A 26,108-nucleotide genomic window follows, 5' to 3' on the forward strand; every position below is an offset into this window, starting at 1 on the left:
CTTGTTTGAGGTTGTATTTGCCTAATATTTAGACTTACTATAATCACATTATTTTATTATGTTTTTGCCTCAAACCAAATACATAATAAAAATATTATTAAAACTCCCTAGAAGAAGGAGTAATATTTTTTTAAACATGACTGTACAGTAGGTGGACAACCAGAATGCCTATTACGATCACGCTCACTGGCGTCGGGAAAACAGCAGTAGCCAAAATAAATCAGTTGAATTTTAAAGTCATTCGTGAAATGACTGCCAGGTGGCGCAAAGTGACATTTTTCACTCCACGCATTATTAAACATAATTAAGTCATAAAAAAAGTCTTAACAATATGTTGTATCGAAGAAATACTACAGTGATTGTAATTTCCACACCTGAGAATTTTATACAACAAAAATGAAAAATCTGAACCAAAGATATTGAGATTTATTGTATAATAATGAGTCAAAACAAACAAACATTGGTTAAATGTTGTTTGGACAGATGATTAAGTTCACTAGCTGATAATGAACTTTTATATAGCCTATCTCTGTATTTGTTTATTGTTATTTTAAAAATTACATTCAAAAATACATCAAACTTTAAATATAGATTTAACTGGTAAAATAGACTTTCAGAATAAAACATGACAATAACTCCAGAAAAGGTGCACTAAAAATGTTGTGTTGTTTCTGTAAGCACATCGTTGGGTGGTTTATGCAGGGTCAAAATTCTGGGTTATTTCGGGTACTTTAAACACATTGTTGTCTTGCTCATGTTGGGTCATATGAGATGTAGTGAGTCATTTACAAATGAACACCTGGTTGGGTTATTTTGACCCAACAACTGGTTTATTCTTTATTCTCTCATTTCTTCAAACGGAAGCCTGCAAAATGTTTGAAATATTACTGTTATTGTGTCACAAGTGTAGTTTTCTGATGATTTGAGCTTTAGGAAATCTCCCGGCACTTTGCGCATAAAACCGACACAACCCAGCCTCGTAAAGAATTTCTAAACTTGCGCTATTGTTGTTTACTTACAATATTTGTTAGTTTAATTTAAATGAGGTTTGGGCTCTGGATTTGGTATTTGTAACGGGTTCGAGCCTATTTGCACTGGCAGCACCATGAAGCACGGACACAAGGCGAGGCCTTACAGAAAAAGGGATACTTTATTTAGGTAAAATTGGGAAGGAAAGGGTAAAGGAGGGCAGCCAGAAAGAAAGGGGAAGGGATGACATGCACGTGCAGGTCCGGTGGCAGTGCCATGCTGGTATGTGGGCACACAGTTGGCGAAAGGTGGAGGTGGGCAGAGTGGCAGAACAGAGCATGTGGAGGCAGCGCGCCTGCACGGAGTGAAGGCACTGAGGGAGCACGAGGATCAAAGGGCGGAATTCCAGTGTCCTGTTTAAAGTCCCTGGGGTGCGTCACATTGCCCACTGTCTTGCTCCACTACATGACATACTTCCCGGACTTAACTCCACGCCTTGCTTTTATAATGCAGAGCCCGAGATCCTAACAAAAAACAGCAAGGAGTCTCACTCTGACCATTTTAATAATTCACGTATACACAGAGTTTCAGTTCATTTTCTGACGCGCTCAAGGTTACCGAAAACAATACAGAATAGTGTTTGCTTTAATTATTTTACAAAATCATAAAGTTTTTCGTCATTGTGACGCCTAAAAATAGCTGCAGGATAATTTTATATAGTCTAAATAAAACTGCTTTTCAAAACATGGGCTAATGTTGTTTATCCCCTCCTCTTTAATATCCTACAAAGTCTACCCCTCACCCGCATGCATAAAGTTTTCCCGCGCGCAGAGGATTTTTGTTGTAATATTAAATAATATTTATGCCGTATAATCAGGGGCTCTTGTTCCTATTTGTTCTGGGATGTTGTTACTGTGTGCTTTTCAATGGCCGGCAACATTCAAATGCAAATTATTTACCCTCTCCAGGTGTGAATCAGCTGTTCTCACCTATACATTCAGATAAAAAATGCACCCCTCCCCACTTTAAGACCTGGATTTTGAAGACCTGCAGTGATTCAGGCCTCTTTTTAAATTTCTGCGAGTTTCGGTTCATTTTCTGACGCGCACAAGTTCACCAAAAACAATACAGAACAGCGCACCCTGTTTACTTTTTTTATTTAACGAAAACAAAGGTTTTCCGTCATTGTGAGCGCACCTAAATAAAAGTAGAGTCTTATAAAGGCTATGTAGCTTATATAGATTTACTATATAGTTTTTGCACATAAATCTCACAATATTTTAATTTTATGGTCGTTTAGTTTCATTTATTTCAGTTAATAAATCTACTACAAATTTAAAGAACAAAAATATGAAATGACCCAAGACCCTACATGTGTAGCTTTTCTAATTACACATAAAATCTCTTTTTAAATTTGTGTTAAATTGTTAAACTTTCTATCTCTTCTATTTCAGCAATTAAAAACCGATAACACTGTCTATTTTAGAATCCGCAGAAGCTGAGTGGTCTGAGCACAACCTCTCGCGGGGCGCTTTTCTCTGAATACGCTGTGTTCACGGGGCTGGGGCTAAGAAACACGTAAGAAACACAAGAAACCTGGAGAGAACGAACTAAGGCCTGAGGTCTCAGTCTATAGTTATATAGCGCCACTCAGCGGTAAAAGGCAGCAAACGCACAAACCCAAATGCTGTCGCCGTGCGCCGCGACGGTAAAGGTAACATACAGCTTGTCCACCTACTGTATTTACTACTGCAAAATACGTTTAGTCCACGGTTAGTATAGCCACATAACTATAAAAATGTAACAATAAATGCAGAATATGATTAGTCAAGACATTCTTAGGGTGTGATTACACTTGACAACTTTATTTCAATTCTGTATACCTACAAACTCTGGTGTTGTTCTGTTAGTGCAGTTTACTAGTGGCCACCTGAACCTTGGCGAACCAAGAAAGCAAACTGATTTTTTCATAATTATTATTTTTGATGGTATGGGGTACTGTCTGGATAAAAGCAAGTTGCAAAACAAAAACCTTAGGTGCACTGGCGACTTTCTTTTTCTTTTTTTACCATCTGGAGCCATGCTTGTTGTTTTCAATGTATGACACTACATTTTATAAGCTTTCAGCTGGTAAAGATACTGTAAGAGCCATATTTCATTTTTACGATTCTGTTGCTGTTGTTTATTTAAATTTTATTAGTTAAGCATTCATTTATGATAATCGTAAGTTGTCCTGTGACGTCATTCCATAATTGTGTAGTTGCATGACTATTACGTACAGTAGAATCTGTTAGGATACAGAAGTTGTGGAGAACACAAGCTTTTGACCGTAATCAAAAAACCGTAATAAGATACAGCAAATAAGTTGTTTTAACCATAGTGGATTTATGCAAGAAAACTGTAAGAAGTGTTAAACGTTTGACGTAAAAAAAAAAATAAACGAAGAGACAAAGATTTCATGGACGTCTGAGTCGTGAGTAAACCAGTACAATAAAAAAGATACGCGTCAGAACTTGTGGAATAACATGCCCATACAGATACCACCATATATAATCAAAACATCTGTTGTGTTAAACAACAAGGCACCTGCCAGCATGAAAGCTAAGCAGCCAAATTAATGCATCATCTTATGCTTTGGTCTAAACAAAAAGAACTGAACTTCAAGTGTAAACACACTCTAAGATACACCTTTTCGATTTCGATTAGATTTTTTTTTTATTTGCTGGGAAAAACAATGTTTAGATTAATTCAATAGTTGACTGACTGAAATCTAACACTTGTTTGGCTTACCTCTTCCAACTGACTGTGCACATGCTGAACAATCAGATCGATAGCCACCATATTTCCACCACCTATACATACACAAGACTCATAATTATTGTGCGTATGTGTGTGTATGATCTAGTAGAGTGTTTATGTGAGAATCGGTGCATGTTTGGTATGTATTTAACAGAATATATAATCCAAGTTATGATGCAAGATATAAAAATAATAAAAATTTTTAGACTTGTGACTATGTTTCAGTGATGTAGTTCATCTTACAATTTTATTCATGTAAGATGCGATTCATATAGAAGATCTGTAGCATTTTTATAAATCTGTAAAGTGCTAAGGTGCGCTCACCTCGTGGCACAACAATATCTGCTAGTCTCATGGTCGGCTCTATATATTGCTCAAAGGCAGGCTTTACAAATTTGTTATACTGTTTGATAACTCCTTCAATGTCTCGGCCTCTTTCAGAAATGTCCCTCCTAAGCCTCCGAACCAGCCGTATGTCAGAATCTGTATCCACAAATATTTTCATGTCCAACAACTGAAACATAAAAAGAGACATTGTATAGAACAATTAGGCAATTTCAGAACTAAATAAAAAAATATTAAATTTTCTGCATTTGGTCAACCAACCAGTAACATATAATGCACTGAATATATAGCGATCTGTCATAACATCAACACCACTGCCTGGTGAACTGAACAACACTGATTACCAACTATGAACCAGCAAACTGAAGAGAGGATTTTGGGCAACCAAGACTCACCATGCCCATGGCGACAAAAAGCCAGCCTGTTCAGAAAATACAATGCAGAACAAATCGCAAAAAAAAAAGTAAATGCTAGTCACGATAGAAAAGTATCAGTACACCCAGTGCGCGCTGGTACCCAGCAGGTAAAGAGCTCTGCACCCAAAGGATCTACTGAAATCATCCTGATGCCAGACTCCCCACCACACCTGGAGGCATGCCCTGAGGGGCCGAAGTTGCCCTAGGAGACAAAGGGAACCTGAAACCTAGGTAGTTTTAATAATAATAATAATAATGAATTTAATTTATAATGCACTTTACATTTTACAAGGAAAATCTCAGAGTGTAGTTTTAACGTTAATGCTTTAAAAATTCCAGATATTGCACACTGATTAGCTATAATTTTTTAAGCATTAACATTAAAACTAATTTACACTACTCAGACACTAATGTTAGATGAGAAGGCCTGACTCACAGTCTCTGCTCTTATTCATCCCAAATGTCTTCTACTGGGTTGAGGTCAGGCCTCTGTGCAACACGGTCAAGTTCTTCCACACAAAACTCGGTCATTAACATCTTTAATGAACACCAGTGCCCAAAGCAAGGTTGGAACAGGAAAGGGCCATACTCAAACTGTTTCCACAAAGTCGGGAGCATTAAACTGTCCAAAATGTGTTGGTATGCTGAAGCATTTAGATTTCCTGTCACTGAAACTAAGAAGCCTAGCCCAACTCCTGAAAAACATCCCACATTATACACTGTTCTTGAGCTAATCTGAAGGCCACATTAAGTTTGGAGTTCTGTAACTATTGACACTCCAGAAAGTTGGTGACCTCTAATCACAATACGTCTCAGCATCTGTTGACCCTGCTCTGTAATTTAACGTAGCCTACTACTTCATAACTGAGTTGATGTCATTCCCAATTGCATCCACTTTTTAATAATACCACTACCAGTTCCCTGTGGAATATTTAGTAGCAAGGAAATTTCACTACTGGACTTTTCAATTCAATTAAATTATATATTGAGATTCTGCATCATGGTTTCATTAATATGTAAAATATTTTTCCTCATTATCCTATAACTTTAAAAAAGTTGTCATAACTCAGATGTTTTATGTCTTAACTTTACAATTGAATTGAGCATGAGTAATGAAATTGGGGGCGTTGGTGGCTCAGTGTTTTAAGACTTTGAGTCAGTAAAATGTAGGTTGGAGATTGAGACTCAGCTGCGCAAGATTGCTGCTGTTGGGCCCTTGAGCAATCCCCTTACCCCGGGCTGCTCCAGGGGTGCCGAAAGTTGGCTAACCCTACACTCTGACTCCTGCTTACTGATAAAAAGCTGGGACATAAAAAAAAAAAAAAGAATTTCACTGTGCAGTAATGTGAACTAGAACATTGGATTATGAGCATAATTCGTTCCGGAAACGGGATCGTATTCCAAAACACTCGTAAACCAAATTTATTTTTCCCCCATAAGAAATAATGGAAACTCAAATTATTCGTTCCACAGCCCAAAAAAATAAATACATAAAAATAATTAATACAAAATATAAAGTAAAAATAAAACAAATTAACCTGCACTTAACCTTTAAAAAAAAAACCTCTAAACCTTTAAACTGAAGAAACTTAACATGTCTTCTTCTGTCTGCTTCATTAGCCACATTTTTTTAGATCTACTTTGTTGAGGTAGTATGTACTACTACTACACAACTTTGTATGTTTTTTTTATTATTTAATTATTTGTTGTATGTACCTGAAAGCACAGTAAAATAATATTTTTTATATATCCCAGTCAGAATACAGTCACCCTGGAGCAGACAGGGTTGAGGGCCTTTCTCAAGAGATTGAACAGCCAATATTCTAATAAGTAATGCAGAGCCTTAAACGTTTGAGCCACCACTGTTCTATCTGCGCTACAATAACAACTATATTTATGAGAGTGGAAAGATATGTTGCTAACATTATGGAGCTGACCATGCAGATGCTACCAGTGTAAATATCAAATGATGAAAACTTTAAAACACTTTCCTAAGTCACCCTGGATGTCTAAATATAAATATAAAAGCCCGCAGAACCTCGAATGGGATTGATGCAATCACCATGAAGGCCCTGCAATTTCTATGAAATTTCAATTCCAGCTATAGAATTATAAAACTAAATTACACCCCTAACATTTAGTTGTATCCATCGTGTCCACATATTTCATTAAACTTTTTACCCTTGTCTTCCTGTACAGAATTTTATTTTATTCAATTGCACAATATTTTAATGTACTGTGTTGTACTGGACTCCTTAGTATGTGTGGCACTGCACCAAAAATAATTATATACACACAGTACATATAAAATAAAACAATTCTTTTGTTTAATATGTTACAATGAGTTTGATATGTTACAATGAGTCATACCTTCAACAATTCTTTATCTGCAAAAGACATGATTCCTTCAAATATAATGACACTGGCACCATACACAGTTTTCTAAAATAAGAGACAAATAATTATTAGTCAGTGTGCCATACCTTTCACCGTTGCAATACCAGCAAATGTTGTATTAATCAAAGTACATCAATGCAATTTTCAGGCAGTAACAAAGACATGGTTATGGACAGCATAGCTTTTACAGCTATTTTTTAAACAGAAAAAAATATATGAAAAAAATTAACTGAAAAAATCTCTAGGATATGCAGCATTGTTTTGTGCTGATGAAAGAGAAGGGTTTGACTGAGAAACGTGCAAATGTATATGATGTACTTGCCCACTCTTTTTGACGGCCATGTGTATTGAAGTCATACACTGGGATCTTGACACTCTTGCCTTGTTTAAGTTTTCGGAGTGTGTAGACAAGGAGGTGAAAGTCAAACGCATCTGGGTGGTCAAAATTATAGTCATTGTTTGCAGCTAGCAACTGTTCTTCATCTGAAAGCACCTAATCAGGTCACAAAACAGAAGGATCAGAATGCAACCAAAATAATAAAATACTATGACAAGACTTCAAGCTAAATAAGAACTATAGTCAGTAGGTCATAATACAGTCAGCAAGGAATTATTTTAAGTTATATAAAATCTATCAATCTATCCATTCATATATAGATATAAAGACATACAGATAGATAGATAGATAGATAGATAGATAGATAGATAGATACAGTATATAGATAGATAGATAGATAGATAGATAGATAGATAGACAGACTGACAGACAGAAAAGAGATATATGGCCATTGCTTGGACATATATAGATTAAAAAATGATGCAGTGTCAAATTATAGGCCTGCATCAAATAAAGAAAATAGTCACTCATTTTCATTTATCTGAAAAAGAATGAAAATGCCGTCTGTACTGGCAGGTATATAGGGTTAAACCCTATGCCAATCCATCAACACACACATGTCATTCAAACACTACGGGCAATTTTATGAACGTCAAATAGCCTAATTTGCATGTCTGGACTGTGGAAGGCAACAGGAGTACCTGGAGCAAACCCCCAAATACGGGGAGAACATAAAACTGTTGCTAGTTGTTAAGACACGGAAGGATACAGAAAGGTGTGGAGCACACAAGCTTTTGACCGTGAGATAATAAGCTAAAAGGAATACAGTAAAATTTGTAGAGTTGTCGTAACTGTAATCTATCGAAGCTACAGAACACAGCAAGCGACTTGTCGTGACTACAGTGGATTTATGCAAGAAACTGTAACAACTGTTGTACTTTGATGTTGAAAATAAACAAGAGACAAAGAAATCAACGAAACGTCTGGAGTCGTCAGTGACACTGTGTAACAAAAGACACGAGTCAGAACTTGTGAATAACATGCATGTACAATGTAAAGTCAAAAGCTTGCTCCGCTGCAAAAATAAAGATAAGTGATTTAAGAGTGTGAACGTGGAGTGAAGAGCGTGCGTGTGATTTTAAAAACGCGCATCGACTGCCAACAAGCAACCGAAACCGAAAGCGACAAGAGGACTTGCCTGCTTTAAACTTCACCATGTCACACGGCGAGGACAACGTCGCTATCGTCGAATCTGAGCAGGTGATGGTGCTCGACAAAAATGATTCTCCAGACAAGCTTCACGAACTGAAGAACGCCAGAGAAGGCAAGTGGAGTCAGTTGACTGTATTATACAACAAACTAGAGGCGCTTATGGACAATGCTTGTAATTTGCATGACGTTAAAGCCAAGCGCCGCCAATACAAAGCGCTGCTAAATGACTTTATTGAAAGCAATGTAAAAGTGCGATCGTGCGCAAAGAATGAAGAGCGTGAAACCGATCAGCACCACTGGTTTTACCCTAGATTGACGCGCTGCTCAGAATTCATGGTAAGAGTAAAGTCGTGGATCGCGGAAACTAGTAATCGCTTTAAATTGCCCCAAACAGTTGACGATGGAGTTTCGCCAAACGACAGTGTGTCAATGCTGGAGCGCAAGACGCCCGCCCCCCAAAGACACGGAAGCGTAACGTCAGCGGCATCCATGAGGTCCTTAACGTCAGGGGCATCCGAAGCTAGATTAAAAAGGGCAGAAGCCAACAGAGCAGCTTTGCTGGCTAAAGCAGCAACCTTGAGAGATCGGCAGGCGCTGGAACTGGAGGAAGCACAATTAAAGGCTGAGGAAGAGCAATTGAAAGCACGATTAAAGGCTAAGGAAGAGCAATTGAAAGCACGATTAAAGGTTGAGGAAGAGCAATTGAAAGCACAACTAAAGGCTAAACAAGCACAATTAAAGGCACAAAAGGAAAGGCTGGAAATGGAAACGGCGCTTGCAATAGCCGATGCTGAACTAAATTCTTACCAGAACCGTAAAAAACAACATCCTGCGAGACGGAGCGTGGTCGTCGAAACGAGTGGCGCATGCCCCCCCGAACCGGAGCACAACGACCACTACGACCACAGTTCGGCAACGGAATACCTCAAACTGCCATCACGCCTCCGAGCAACCCACTTAAGCATGCCCGTGAGTGTCAAACCCATAATGTCAAGCACCCTAATGGAACGGCCTACCCAACGTAACGAACACTCCCTTTGCAACACTGACATAGTGGAGCCTCAGGGTAGGATGCCACTTCAGGCAGATCTTACAAAAATGCTTGCGAAGAGTCAGAGGCAACTTTCCTTACCTCCGCGCAACGTTTCTCCATTCGATGGTGACCCTCTTGAGTTCACGTCCTTTGTAAGAGCCTTTAAACATGTCATCGAAACCAAAACTGATAGCAATCTGGACAGGCTGTTTTTTCCTGAGCAGTATACTACAGGACAGCCTAGGGACCTTGTGATAAGCTGCCAGCTCATGCCAGAACATCGTGGTTACGCAGAAGCTATGAGATTGTTACACGACAAGTTTGGAAATAAACAAATAATCGCTACAACGCTGATGCAAAAGGCACTCAACTGGCCGGAAATAAAGTCAGAGGACGGAAAGTCGCTGACAACTTTCTCCCTGTTTCTAGTAAAATGTTACAATTCCATGTCAAGCATCGATTACATGGATGAGCTAGACAATGCTACCAATTTGAGGACTATAGTTTCAAAACTGCCCTACAAATTGCGTGAAAGATGGAGGAACCATGCATACGTGCACGAAAGGCGCACCCAGAAAAGAGCCAGCTGATGGAATTTGTAGAGCAAGAAGCAACTGTAATGTCCAACCCACTTTTCGGCAACCTAAACGTTTCAACTAGTGATAAACACTGCAACAAACCTCCTCCAGGGCTCAAAATGGAAGGAAAAAGAGGTAGCAGCTTTGCAACTGGCGTAAAACAGGTTGGTAAAAATCATAAAGACTCGATTACAGTAAAGAGTAGTGGTGCATCAGTTATTAGTGCCTTCACTAAACCTTGTGCATTCTGTGCGAAAGATCATACCCTAGATTAGTGGTCCTCAAACTGTGGGGCGCGCCCCACTAGTGGGGAATACAGATATGACAGGTGGGGCGCAATAAACGGGAGGAAATTAGTGGAAAATAATAGGAAAGTACCTATTCTAATTCATGTTTTTCTTTATTGATTTTTTTAATCTTTATTTTCTTTATCGGACACTCAAAACTAAATAATGACACACAAAGAAATGGATCATTAATACAAGTAAATTAAAATAACATCAGAGAAAAAGTGGAACCATAGTGCAACAATAACGGTTTAACGTCGGCATGTTGATTGCAGAGGAACAATATATATAAGGAAACATTCGGTATTATATATGTCATTTCATTTATTTCAAAGTGTATGCTGATGTTTCTGTGTTTTTGTTAAACATTAATATTTTATCAGGCAGTATTAGTCTGGCATTTCTAGTTTCCAGTGTGGCAACAAAGTTGCTTTTTGATCCTTCAGGCGCTGAACAGAAGGGAAGATCAATATCGTTCTACGCTTTTTGTTGGTGTGCGGCGTTTTGCGATGATCCCTAAATCACTCGTTGCGCCGTAGAGAATAATGGTGTTTATGCTTTTAAACATGTATAATTTAAGCCGGATGTAGCTTAAAGACAATGTGGAGAGGAAATATATCTGGGTATCTTATTCGCGGGTTTATTTACGCAGCTATTGAATTCGGAGATGCGAATATCAAACTAACTTTACCGCGGACACAAACAGGTGTTATGCGCTAAAATGCCCCCCTGCCACGGATTGCCCCCCTACATAATCTCTATCAATTATTATATTAGGACATACATTTAAAGGTTTATTATTATCAAATATATTATTACTATTATAATTAACCCTAGGCACGTGACAGCTGTCGAGACGATTAATACAAATCCCCAAAATGATTATTTTATGGCACTTTTATTTTGCAGGGGTTTGTCAATGTACAAATAACAAATTATTTATCACAAATTACACTAAATATTGTTTGTGGTAAAAAATTACAGGAAATGATTTTTATTATAAAATAATCAATATAAAAATATACATGTGGTATATGAAAAAATATATAATTTATATATTTTGCCCCCTATACAACCTTTTTTTTATATTGCTTACTTTATAATTAAATTCATTTGTTATAATTTGTAATTTGTAAACCATAAACCTATGAATTTAGGTGGGCAATCCGTGGCCTAGGTCGGGGGCATTTTAGACCATAACACAGTAGCGTACTGTATGTAGTGAGCATAATAACATCAATGGATACATTTGTTACATGGACCACAAATAAGCAGGTGATTCAGCACTATCAGCCTAATAAACCAAAAATCCAGCCGAAAGGAAAACATGACGAAGCCTATGTTGCGCTTGAATTCATGGTGGGGATGGTGGGGGCAGAGGAGAGACCTCTGTGTGTTTTGTGTCTTAAACCGCTGGCAGCAGACAGCATGAGACAAAGTAGGAAGACACTTATCGACAACATCTTTTTTTGAAAGAAAGCTCTAGATAAGTGACAAAGTAAGCCTGTTATTAACAATTGCACGTGTATTTTATCTGTTTTGAACTTGGTGTTATTTGATCTTATCGGTTTAGAAATTGATATTTCAATAAAAAGTACACTTGGCCGTTTTCGTTATCATTTTGTTGACAAGTGGGGCTTGAAAATTCGCCCACCCTCTCAAGTGGGGAATGACAGAAAGTGTTTGAGAACCACTGCCCTAGATGAATGCCACCAGTTTAACGATAAGACATATAAGGACAAATTGGACTTTTTAAAAAAGAATGGATTCTGCTTTGGTTGTTCAGTAAAAGGACACTTAAGCAAAGACTGCACAAAGAAAATTACATGTCAGTTGTGCTCAAAGAAACATCCTCGCATGCTACACATTGCAGAACAAGACACAGCTCAAGCGATCATAAAGGCTGACGAAACCGAACCAGTTAAAACACTGCCTGTTACAGTGAGTCATGCAACGAGCGCGTGTACTGGGGCTGGAGATGACTGTATTCTCTCCATAGTACCTGTTAAAATAAAGTCCAAAAAAGGTAACAAGACAGTAGAAGTATACGCCTTTATGGACCCAGGCAGTTTTGCTACCTTTTGTACAGAGTCATTAGCAAGGCGATTAAACGTACAAGGTAAAAAAATTGACGTCATGTTAAGCACCATGAACGCGAGGAAACAAGTAGAAAGTTACGTGCTTACTGACCTAGAGGTTAGTAGTCTGGAAGACAAAACCTTTGTTGAACTTCCCAAAGTGTTCACACAAAAGAGTATCCCAGCCTCAGTGGAAAACATTCCACAACAGCAGGACATTGATAAGTGGCCATACCTCAGCAAAGTAAAAATGCCTCAGATTAATGCTAGAGTTAAAATTCTCATAGGTAACAAAGAGCATAGGCTCCTAGAACCATGGCGAGTAATTAACAGTAGGCACAATGGGCCATATGCAGTAAAGACCGCTCTTGGATGGACCATAAATGGACCTCTTCGAGAGTCGGTCGAGGAAGGCACATGTGACAATGAGCAAGTGAGCGAGTCAACAAAGTTTCCTTCGAAAGTGTAGAACAAATGCTGATACAACAGTACAACCATGACTTTCCTGAACGGAACTGTGATGACAAAGCTGAGTTGTCACAAGAGGACTATCAGTTTTTAGACTATGTAAATAACTCCCTACAGTTCACTGACAATCACTTCTACATTGGCCTACCATTTAGGAAAGCAGCTATTCAAATGCCCAACAACGGAAGCGCAGCCATGCAGCGCGCACTGAACCTCAAACGGAAGTTTAAGCATAACCGTTCCTTTCACAAAGAGTATTTAAACTTCATGAACGACATGTTTGAGAAGGGTCATGCAGTCAAGGTCCCCACACCTCACCTAAGTCGACAAGACGGGCAAGTGTGGTATATACCTCACTATGGTGTATACCATGCTCAAAAGAAAAAGCTAAGCGTAGTCTTTGACTGTGCTGCCAGCTATCAGGGAATATCATTAAATAGCGAGCTTCTGCAGGGACCCGAACTGACCAACTCACTCATTGGGGTGCTCACACGCTTTAGACAAGAGGAAGTTGCCATGATGGCAGATGTGGAAGCCATGTACTATCAGGTTAGAGTTCCGGAAAAGGACACAGACTTGTTGCGTTTCCTATGGTGGCCGAATGGAGACGTCAGGACTTGGTAGAGTATAAAATGGTCGTTCATTTGTTTGGTGCAAAATCATCTCCAAGTGTAGCTAACTTCGCCCTTAGGAAAACAGCAGAAGAAAACCGCAGAAATGCATCTGCCAAGGCAGTCAACACAGTACTTAAAAACTTTTATGTAGACGACAGCTTGAAGTTTGTTTCTAGTCATAGTCAAGCAGTTGCGCTATATAGTAATCTCACCAAACTGTGCGCAAGCGGAGGGTTTCACCTCACCAAGTGGGCAAGTAATAGTTGTACATTACTAACTTCCATCCCTGAGAGTGAAAGAATCAAAGACATGAGGGACTTAAATTTGAGTAAAGACGCACTCCCTGTTGAGAGAGCTCTAGGGGTGCTGTGGTGTATTAATTCAGACACGCTCAAGTTTAAGATTAGTTTAAAAGAGCGGCCTGTGACTAAAAGAGGAATCTTGTCAGTCACTAGTTCAATTTATGACCCCTTAGGCTTCCTTGCACCAGTCATACTGCCAGCTAAGATCTTAATGCAGCAGTTGTGTAAAGAGAGACTCGCTTGGGACGATGACATTCCCGAACAATTTATAAAAAGATGGAGGGCCTGGCTACAAGAGTTGCATCAATTGTCTGAGTTTGGTGTAGCAAGATGCGTAAAACCAGTTGACTTTGGAGTTACAACTACAGCACAACTTCACCACTTCTCAGATGCAAGTGAAATGGGATAAGGAGTTGTCTCATATATTAGGTATATTAGGTTAGTAAATGCTGATGGACTCACACACTGTACATTCATGATGGGGAATTCTCGCGTAGCACCCCTGAAACAAACTACTATCCCCCGATTGGAATTGACAGCGGCAGCGGTTGCTGTAAACAACGACAAAACGTTGAAAGGTCAACTGGAAATACAACTGCTGGACTCTGTGTTTTGGACCGACAGCACAACTGTTTTCAGATACATTGTCAATGAAAAACTTCGCTTTAAAACCTTTGTCGCTAACAAAATCTCCAACATACGAGAGTCAACCAAGCCACAGCAGTGGAGGTATGTCAACACTTCAAAAAACCCAGCTGACGCTGCTTCCAGAGGAGTTTCCTGTGAAAAATTCATGAAAAACAACAATTGGATCCATGGTCCCACCTTTCTTAAAAAAAACAGAGCGTAAATGGCCTGAGAACATTCACGATCTGTCGACGAAAGAAGATGACATTGAGATTAAACACTCAGCCTCAGTGAATCTCGTAAAAACTACAGAGAGCACAGATGCCGTGAGTAAATTGATTAACTATCACTCTGACTGGTACAAGCTGAAAAGATCCGTTGCCTGGATTCTTTGCGTTAAAGACATGCTTAAACAGAGAACAAAAAGGATTAAGGGACAGGCAAACAACTCAATAACAGAAAACCATAAGTCTCTAATAATTAAGGACTTAACAATGGCAGAAAACGAAGTCATTAAGTTCGTTCAAAACCAAAAATTCAAAGACGAAATTTCCATGTTACAAAAGGGTAATGCGTCCATAAAAGGAAACAGTTGTCTCTCCAAACTAGATCCAGTACTTCAGGATGGAGTGCTAAGAGTTGGAGGACGTCTTGGTAGGTCGGCAATCCCTGAGCATGTAAAACACCCAGGCCTTATACCCAAAGACTCACACATTACAACTTTAATCCTAAGAGTCATTCACGAACAGGTCGGACATTGTGAAAGGAATTATATGCTTTCAAAATTGCGGCAGAAATACTGGATTCCGACTGCAAATTCCCTTGTGAGAAAGTTTCTGTCCAGTTGTGTATCATAAAGTTAGCCAATAGTGAACAAAAAATGTCAGAACTGCCACCAGATCACCCACCGTTCACTAACGTAGGGGCAGACTATTTTGAACCCTTCGAGGTCAAACGGGGTAGAAGTAATGTTAAAAGATATGGCGTATTGTTTACTTGTCTGACAACAAGAGCCGTGCACATTGAAGTCACGCAGTCATTAGATACAGACTCCTGCTTAAATGCTATTCGATGCTTTATGTGCAGAAGAGGCCAGGTGTCAGTTATGAGAAGTGATAATGGAACAAACTTTATAGGTGCTGAGACTGAATTGCGTAAAGCTATCCAACAGTGGAATCAGTCAAAAATTGAAGGCGTCCTCATGCAAAAGGGGATACAATGGATATTTAATGCTCCTGCTGGGTCTCATTTTGGTGGAATATGGGAAAGGCAGATAAGATCAGTTAAAAAAATCTTGAGGTCCTTACTAAAAGAACAAACACTTAACGATGAGAGCTTGCATACATTCTTGTGTGAGGTGGAAGCTATAATGAATGACCGTCCCCTTACCACTGCTACAGACGATCCCACAGACCTGAAGCCCCTGACACCTAACCACCTGCTGCTGATGAAAAAACAGCCAAATTTGCCGATAAGCTGTGCCTCATATGTGAAATGGACTGTTAATTACCTTATAAAGTGGTCATGTTCCGTTCATTTGGTACGCAGCGATATGAATACCTTAAGTTAAACCGTTTACAAATGTTTAAAGTGTTAAGAAATTTAATTCAAATTTTAATCTAATAGTAAATGTTGTGGCCCAATTATAAAAAAAAAATAAAAAATGTGTGTAATTGTCAGTTTTCCTGCCTGTCAATTAGGGGCTGGAAATGTAAGGGCCATATTTCATTCTTGTGATTTGTTGTTATGTTTATCTTATTTCAGTTTATTAGTTAAGCATTAAGCATTAAGTATCATACGCATAATCTGTATTGTGACATCATTTCATGAGTTGTTCTGTGACATCATCTCACAGTTATGTAGTTTCATGTCTATCACGCACGTTAGTTGCTAGTTGTTGTTAAGACACAGAAGGATACAGAAAGGTGTGGAGCACACAAGCTTTTGACCGTAAGACGGTAAGCTAAAAGGAATACAGTAAAATTTGTAGAGTTGCCGTAACTGTAATCTATCGATGCTACAGAACACGGCAAGCGACCTGTCGTGACTACAGTGGATTTATGCAAGAAACTGTAACAACCGTTGTACTTTGATGTTGAAAATAAACAAGAGACAAAGAAATCAACGAAACGTCTGGAGTCGTCAGTGACACTGTGTAACAAAAGACACGCGTCAGAACTTGTGAATAACATGCACGTACAGGATAATATGGAGACATCAACTTCCTGAAAAAAAAAAAATGTAGTGGAGATCACTCAAATGCATGGTGAAGTTGCATGGTAAAAAAAAAATCATAAAGGTGACTGTATGGTATAAGCAGTATGGACGATGCTAACAAGCACATATGAAAGCCACCACTAGCAAGAAATTAGCACCAATCACTTAAGCATATTCTCTCAAATGGACATAACTATTTATTCAAACACCTAATGTTAAAAACAGTAAATTACAAGACTAAATGTAGTCATGAGACTGCCATTACTGTACCTCGTTCCTGTTCCAGCAAGGTGCTTAATTTTTACCCTTCATCACTTTATTCTTTTACTCCATCACTTTCATGCGCACAGTCAGTGACACTGCCCATTTGCATGACATTTTTATATTACCAGAAGATATAAATAGAAAGAGGACCATCCAAATAAAAGCTTTAAGGTGACAGTTAACATTTCTGAACCATCTGGGTGTCTTTTATATGGCCTATTATCAATCTATGCCTGGCCAATAACCTTATGCTAAACATCAGGAAGACCAAGAAGATGCAATGGACTTCAGGAGACTGCAGTGTGTAAAGTATATTTCACTATATACACTACATTGAAAAGAAAAAAGTTGACACCTGAACATCACATCCATCTTCTCATACTAAAACAATGTTGCTTACTCCCACTCTCTCCCTCAAATCTGGTCATAACTTGCTCTTTTTCGCACTGCTGACAGGCTCAGTTTTTATTATTATAAATAGAATTCAGGGATGAGTAAGGAGGAGGGTTAGGGTTAATTTTTGTTTTCTTATTTTATTATAAGAAATAGTGGAAAAAGTCTTAAAAACTGGAAAAAGTCCACTAGATGCCTACAGTAGTTGATCAATTGGAATGGTTATTACCGTCGCGCTCACCGCCGCGTAAAAACGTCAGCGGCCAAAATAAATCAGTTGCATTTCAAAGTCATTCGTAAAATGGCCGCCAGGTGGCGCAAAGTGACATTTTCGCTCGTTGCCGTAAATACAACAGTGACCGTTATACAGCGTATCTCTGTATCTGTTTATTGTTATTTAAGTTCTGGATTATTTCAGGTACTTTAAACACATTGTTGGGTTGCTCATGTTGGCTCATATGAGATGTAGTTTACAAATGAACACCTGGTTGGGTTATTTTGACCCAACAACTGGTTTATTCATTATTCTTTCCTTTCTCCAAATATCAGCCTGCAGAATGTTTAAAATATTACTGTTTATTGTGTTACAGGTGTAGTTTTAAGAGTTGTTTAGGCAGGAATGCGTGTGTATACAGCTCAAAACCTCCATCAGTTATTAAAGATAGCGTCTATTTAGAAAACATGCCCAGTGATTTCTGAGCTTCAGGAAATCTCCCGGCGCTCTGCGCATAACACCGGGCCAACTCATGTCGGAAAGAATTTATAAACGGTTTCTAAACATGGGCTATTGTTTTTTTACTTATAATATTTGTTAATTAATTTAAATGAGGTTTGGCCTCAGGACTTCGACTCGGCATCGTGATTCTCCTCTTTAATTTACTCCATAGTTTTAATCAGCGCTCAGCCGCATGCATGGAGTTTTCCAGAGTGCACCGGTAGAAGTAGACTAATGATTATGAACGCGTCGGGAAAACAGCAAGCAGACTGACTCTGACCATTTAAAAAAACGTTTGCGTTCATTTTCTGACGCGCTCAAGTTCACCAAAAACAATACAGAACAGCGCAGCTTACAACACTTACAAAATCACAACGTTTTTCGTTATTGTGAGTGCGCTTAAATAAAAGTTGAGTCTTATAAAGGCATGTAGTCTTATATAGTTTTATTATATAGTTTTTGCACATTAATCTGACACAGTTTTTAGAGCCTGTCACGGCGTGCGCCCAAATCAATATCGCTCCTCGCTCACTAGTTAGGCGTCCTCCCCTTCAGACATGCGAAGCAGCGGGACCGCAGAATTACACATGACTGGTGAGCTATCGTTGCTATCGTTGCCCGGGCTTGCACCCCGCGCTATAAAATACTCGGGGTTTGTTGGGCTACAGTGGATTTTACTACGCGCTGTGTATGCAGCGCGCGTGCAACAACGCGGAAGTGCGGCATGCAAGCAGGGCAAATGGAACGCGCCCCAGGAACTTCAAGGAGCGAGAGGTGGGAGGGGGGCGGTACGGCCATCCGCGGAGAGCAGAGTCAGCGCGAGCAGACGGATGGCCATTGCACTCACACCGCGTAGTAAAATCCACTGTAAACCCAACAAACCCCAATCATCACCAGCCGTGCCTTATTCCGTCATGTCATGTGGGCATTATAAGATTTGTATTGAAAACTTCTAACTAAAAAGTGGCAGCTGGCACGCCTAAAAATAGACGCAGGTTATTTTTTTAATAGTCTAAATAAAAACCCTCCGATTTAATTTCCTATAGTCTAACCAGCGCTCAACCGCACGCATAGTTTTCCCGAGCGCGAGGAATTTTTTTGTGCTAAATAATAATTATGCAGTATAATAATTCCTATTAATCCTGGGTTGTTCTTTTAGTGTCACTATAGTGCTTTACAATGCCAGACAACATTCAAATACAAATTATTCACAATCCCCAGGTGTGAATCGGCTGTTCTCACCTATACATTCAGAGGAACTGAAATGCACTTCTCCCCACTTTAAAAACCTCTTGAATCTAAGGCTGACTTTAAGTTATTTAAATTTGTGTAATTTTAATCTTCTGGATTCTAGATTCTAAAGTTGACATTGTTACCTTTTTAATCCTTGGAATGGAAGAACTTGAGATTTTCCTTATAATAGCGTAAATTGTTTTGTTTTTAATCAGTCTATACACAATAATATTCTTTGGCATTTATTTATTTATTTTTTTTTTTAAACGGGTATGGGGGCTATCTTGGTTCATTAATCTCCGTGCCTGGTTTAGGTTTAGTATTCAGTGCGCATCTGTTATATTACAACTATCATAACACTCAAATACCTTTTATTGGAGGTTAAGTGACTGATGTGCCTAACACTTTTCAGCTGAGCCTTTGTTTCACTGAAAACGACCGCGACACCCCTCTCTCTCACACACACACACACAGAGCCGAACAAATCATTAGCACGTCCCTCCCCCAAACAGCACAGACATTTACTTACACCTGAACTGAGTTGTTTGAGTAACATGGGTCGAACCCGTTACAAATCATAACAGTCTACTGCATTTCATTCTTATAATAACGCAAAAACACAAGCGGGGCTGAAAGACAGACATCTGCTGACGCAGTAGAACGTCCTAACACTGTTTTAATTTTATGGTCATTTATTTCAGTTAATAAATCTACTATACATTTAAAGAACACAAGAAATAAGATGACACAAATCCATACACGCTTTTTTTCTAATTACAAGTGATAAAATCAAAAGGCTCACTGTGTTAACATTTATTGTGCTTAAATTTGATCCTAATAAGATTTAATTTAATTTGAATTTTAGAACAGTGGCAGCTGGAACACCTAAAACAGATGCAGGATTATTTTTTTATAATCTAAATAAAAATGCTTTTTTAAACGTGGGCTATTGTTATTTACATGCAATATTTGTTAATTGAATTTAAATGGGGTTTGGTCTCCGGAATGTTGAGCATCAGGATCCTCTTCTTTACTTTCCTACGTAGAATCAGCGCTTAATCGCACGCATAAAGTTTTGTAAATTCGTTTAATGTTTAATAGTAAATAATGACCCCCGTTGCGCTGTACCACCGTTTGGAAAACCTTATGAAATACAAGTTTAGGACAATTATGATGATCTGCCACGGCGTGCGCGTGTGATGGGTGTACTCATCTATAACTATGGGTGTACTACTATAACTACTCCCTCACTCAGTAGGCTCCCTGAATAGGCAGTAAAGGGACGGGGCCGCTTATTTGTGCCGGCTGGCGATAATTAACGTTAATATGATCTCGGGCTTGCTCCGCATTATAAAAGCAAGGCGCGGAGGTTTGTCTGAGGTCTGGGAAGTACGTGATGTAATGGAGAATATAAAAGAAGCATGTCAGTGGGGAGATGTGACGCGGCCCAGGCGCTTTAAACAAGGACACTAGAATTCCGCCCTTTGATCTCCGCGCTGAGGACAGCGCGAGAAAGAGCTGCGCGAGCTCCCGCGGCATCTTCACTCCCGCACCGTGCCCGCCCTCGCAGCCCCGCTGCCGAAGAGGAAAAGTGTGGTTAGGTTTTTGCGTCAGCGAGGACTCGCGCCGGCCATCGACAGCGGGAGAAGCGCCGTCACGAGGGAGTGTGCAGGAGCGCTGCCTCCGCGTGCTCAGTTCTGCCACTTCGTGCACCAACACTTAGCATCAGCTGTGTGCCCGCATGCCAGTGTGGCACAGCCCCCGGAACTGCACATGCACAACCTTTATCCCTTTCTTTCCATTCTCCCTCCTTCAACACTTTCCTTCCCCATTTTACCTAAATAAATTACCCTTTTCCCGTAAGACCTCGCCTCGTGTCCGTGCTTTATGGTGCCGCCCGTGCAACATGGGTCGAACCCGTTTACAGGTCATAACAGTCTACTGCATTTCATTCTTATAATAACGCACAAACACAAGCGGGGCTGAATGACCAACATCAGCTGACGCAGTAGAACGTCCTGACAATGTTATAATTTTATGGTCATTTATTTCAGTTAATAAATCTACTATAAATTTAAAGAACACAAGATATAAGACGACACAAAACCCTACACGCGTCTTTTCTAATTACACGTGATAAAATTTAAAGGCTCACTGTGTTAACATTTATTTTGTTTAAATTTAATCCTAATAAGATTTAATTTATTTTAAATTCTACATTTGTATCGTCATTTTAGTTCTGTGATTATAAATTTGTTTAACTACAATGTTTTACTTGATTTTATCCGCTACTATGTGCAGTTCTAAAACTCTGTCTCATTAATCCAGCAGAGAATGAACTAAGGCATGAGGCGTCAGTCTGTAGTTATATAGCGCCACTCAAAGGTAAAAGCCAGCAAACGCACAAAGCCAAACGGTACCGCCGAGCGCGGCGATGGTAGGACCTACATTCCGATTGATTAACCACTGTAAATGTCCAATATCCTATGGCAATTTTTCCAATCTAAAATGCCATAGGAAAAAGCTAATAATATTAGCATTTAGCCACAGCTAGTAGTAAAATACTTTTCAATTAAGTTAAGTTTACAGGACAGATAAAAAATAAAATAATAAGTTTTCAATAAATATATTCAGAATCCATTCAATTTATTCAGAATCCATTCAATTTATTCAGAATTCATTCAATATATTCAGATTTCCCATTCAATATATATGGTTTTATTCAATCTATTTAGAATCCAATCAACATACAGTATATAGAGTTTCATTCAATATATTCAGACATTTCATTTAATATATAGAGTTTTCATTCGATTCTCTCATGAATATTTTCCTAAACGGCTTGCCATTATATATATATATATATATATATATATATATATATATATATTTTTTTTTTTTTCCTTTTTTTCTTGCTAGGGTATTTTTACTATCATTTAAAGCTATTTATTATGATAAGTGTTGCAGAGGTGTATAATATACTGAAAAGAATAATTCAAAAAGATGAAAGGTACGGTAACTGGGGGTTCTGTGGATATAACCTACGTATCTATAGTATATGCATATTTAACTGCTTCAGCAGAGAATGAGAAATTTGGTCTGGCTTTTAGATAAAGTCCTTATTTGATATAATTTTATTATTTAATTAATTATCTTATTATAAATATGATTCTTATTCTCTATATTCTTGTCGAGTATAGTCCTTCAGAGCAAGCATTTTGTCAGAAGATTCTGCGGAATCTCTTCTCACCTTTCATTCACAATAGGTGTTAATTTATTAAACTGTGCATTGTTGGCAAATACTGTAGGGGGTTTTAAATAATTTAACAAGACAAAGCAGACGTCTCTGCCTAAATTTTTCCCAGCAAAACATAAAATAGATAATAAAAATAAAAATGATTAATGATAGCAATTAAATCAGACTTAGGAGTTGGATTTAATACTTTTCTTTTTATTTACTGTATGGGGGCGTATTTTTGCAGTTTTTAGCGATAAATCTGCTCATATCTGCACACGCGTTTATCAGCCTTTTGATCAAAAAGCGCGCACGCGCAACTCACTTTTACTTTACAAAAGGCAGTGTTTATTGTTTAGTGTATATTTAAAGCACATATACACAATAAAACAATATTGTTTTAGGCAAACCTTTCATACATTTTTGTATTATTTGTTGTACCTGGCTTTTTGCAGACACGTGCGAGCGCGCTATAATAATAATAATAATAATAAATTCAGAGCACTACTTTTACTTATAATGAGAATAATACTGAATAGAGAAAGCGCAGTCAAATAAGTATCATCATTAAAGGAGAGAAGAAAATAAAGAATAAATACATATCAGTATTTACAGTTTGAGCCGACATGTTTATGAGTTCTGTTGCTTGCTGTCAATGGCCGCCTAAGAGAGATAACACATTTTCAACTTCAGTAGACATACAATACTTTAGATTAAAACACAACTGCCCCTAGAAGTAACGACCGGCATTGCGCTGCCACAGCAAGTCACAGGATTCCTTTTCTCTAAACACGCTTTCATACAGATCTTTCAGATCTGTATGTTCCAATATTATAAGTGTCATCCATGCATGACAGCCTTTCAGGCCATAACATTTACACCTCTTAATACTCCTGAAGCACCTTGCTATAAGACAAAAGTGATAATTTAGTGTGAAAATTAATACAGTGGAATCTCGGATTACGAGTAACGCGGTTTACGAGTGTTCCGGAAGACGAGCAAAGATTTTTAATAAATTTTGACTTAAAAAACGAGCGTTGTCGTGGTTTACGAGCTCCAAGTATCATGTATAACGCATGCGCTTCTTGTTTTGACACCGAGCGTCACGTCATCACAACTGAGCCAACGTTTTTTCTCTCTCTTGCGCTGCAGATATTCATCTCCCCTACTGGGACTTAGTGCTCGTCTCTTACTGGTATAATCAACATCTGTGCACGCGTGTACTGTTTACTATAACACTGTGACTACGTGTGTGTGAAACATATTTTATTATGTGTTCGGAAGCGCGTGTGTACAGCGCGTGTACTGTTTCTTATAACACACGTGTGCGCGCGAGTAAGGCAAAAGAAATTCTCAATACAGAGGTTAAAAATCTATTTTTTTTTTCCTCATCGCGGTGTGTGTGCGTGTGTGTGTGTGCGCGCGCGAGCGTAATTAGACACTGTGCCGGCTGTGTGTGTGTGTGTGTGTGTGTGTGTGAAACCCTCATTCACAAACACACATGCGCGCACAGAAATGAAGCCAAAAGACACACACTCTGCTCTCCAGTGAAACTCTGTCGCAAATCTTTTCAGAGGTGAGGTGCTGGGTCATTTGTTTGTTTGGTTTACTTTACAGCAGTGATTCTGTTAGTTTGTGCTCACACAAGTGTCATTAGTGATGTTTATTGCGTTTTTTTAGATAAAACAGTGTAGCGGGAGACAGGAGGGGCTGAAAGCAAGAGTCTCCACTTACTCTAGCCTCACACACACACACACACGCACACATACACAGCGCCTGCGTGCACAAAGGGAAACGCTTATCTGCCGGAATTTAGTTTAAACTTTTTTGAAAGGTAACGTGCAGGTTAATTTGTTTTTTTTTTACTTAATATTTTGTATTAATTATTTTTATGTATTAATTTTTTTGGGCTGTAAAATGAATAATTTAGGTTTCCATTATTTCCTATGGGAAAATTAAATTTGGTTTACGAGCGTTTTGGAATACGAGCTCTTCCGGAACAAATTATGCTTCAGGTTCCACTGTATTTGTGTTATTCTCAAAACCTTTGGCCATGACTGTGAATATAGACATACACAGGTGCATCTCAATAAATTAGAATATCTTTGATAGGTTCGATTATTTCAGTAATTTAAAATAAAAAGTGACGCTCATTGTATAGAATTATGAAACACAGACATATATTTTAAGTGCTTATTTCTTTTAATTTTGATGACTATGGCCAACACACAGACACACATAGACACACTCTCTCAGATCACAGCATACAGACCAAACATCAACAGCACGTCCCTCCCCCGAAACAGTGCAGCAATGAACATTTACTTACATATGAATACATGTAGTTCGTTAAATCAATGATCAATATGCTCATGATAAATACGTTTAAACAATTTATTCATACAGATGTACCTGTTTTACATGGATATTTACAGGCTTGTCACTGAAAGATTTAACCTGACAAAGCGTCATATAAGAACAGTGGCAGCTGGCACAGCTAAAATAGATGCAGGATTATTATTTATAATCTAAATAAAAATGCTTTTCTAAAAGTGGGCTATTGTTGTTTACTTACACTATTTGTTAATTTAACTTAGGTAAATTAGGTTCGGGCTCTAAGATGTTGAGGCTGCATCGTGATTCGATTCCTTAATTTCCTACGCATAAAGTTTTCCAGAACGCACCGGCAGAAGTAGACTAATGATTATGAATGCGTCAGAAAAAACAGCAAGGAGACTGACTCTGGCCATTTTAATAGTTCATTGATAAATTAGTGATGTCTTTAGTTTCGGTTGTAGTGATAAAGGTAATCATGTCATCTCGTCATCCCCGCAGCAGTGGATGTGGCAATAATTTTTACGTCTGTGAGGCAAGTAAACTTGGAGTTTCAGCATTTTCTGACACCAAAGTTCACCAAAACCAATAAAGAAAAGCGCTTTTGCCTACATTACTTTGCAAAATCATATGGTTTTGTCGACATTGTGAGTGCACTTAAATAAAAGTAGAGTCCTATAAAGGCTTTGTAGCTTATATAGTTTTATTATATAGCTTTTGCACATTAACCTGACAACAACACCCACTTTTTCTGATGCACACCAAGAGTTTTCTGGCTCCACGAGTGTTACACATGAGAAAATTTAAAGGCCCACTGTGTTACCATTTACCTTGCCTAAATTCGATACAAATAAGAAAAAAATATATTTAATAAATTTTTTAAAATTGTACTATAATTTTAGTACTGTGATTATAAATTCGTTTAATGTTTCACTTGTATTTTATAGGTTCTGCTGGCGGTGGTAAAGTGCAACGGTGGGTGCTACTGGGATGTAAAAATGCAATTTGGTAAAACATTTTCATTACTTATTAAAGAACATTATGATGACCATAACAGCCTAGATTTATTTCTTATAATAACGCAAAAAACATCGACATCTGCTGACGCAGTAGAATGTCCTGACAATGTTTGAATTTTATGGTCATTATTACGCAAATTATATCTTTCTCTGATTTTCATAATTAGTCAATGCAAATGACAGTCAGTATAATTTTCAAGTCATCAACCATTAGGGTATAATTAAAATTTTATTTA

The 26,108-nt window shown here is 38.4% G+C and overlaps 1 protein-coding gene across 10 annotated transcripts in view; it reads right to left on the bottom strand.

Annotated features, from left to right (window-relative positions):
* uckl1b (uridine-cytidine kinase 1-like 1b) overlaps positions 1 to 26,108 on the bottom strand; it is a 74,045-nt gene that overhangs the window by 18,900 nt on the left and 29,037 nt on the right. For 9 of the 10 annotated variants that reach the window (XM_053482632.1, XM_053482639.1, XM_053482630.1 and 6 more), the window contains 4 exons: positions 7,249 to 7,419; positions 6,900 to 6,971; positions 4,093 to 4,282; positions 3,760 to 3,821 (listed from right to left, as the gene is read on the bottom strand). In XM_053482632.1, the coding sequence (XP_053338607.1) occupies positions 3,760 to 3,821; positions 4,093 to 4,282; positions 6,900 to 6,971; positions 7,249 to 7,419 (495 nt within the window). The remainder of the gene's footprint in view (positions 1 to 3,759; positions 3,822 to 4,092; positions 4,283 to 6,899; positions 6,972 to 7,248; positions 7,420 to 26,108) is intronic. The other variant, XM_053482634.1, reaches the window with a different exon arrangement.

This window comes from Clarias gariepinus, chromosome 22 (assembly GCF_024256425.1).
Source record: "Clarias gariepinus isolate MV-2021 ecotype Netherlands chromosome 22, CGAR_prim_01v2, whole genome shotgun sequence".
In the NCBI taxonomy this organism is placed as follows: domain Eukaryota; kingdom Metazoa; phylum Chordata; class Actinopteri; order Siluriformes; family Clariidae; genus Clarias; species Clarias gariepinus.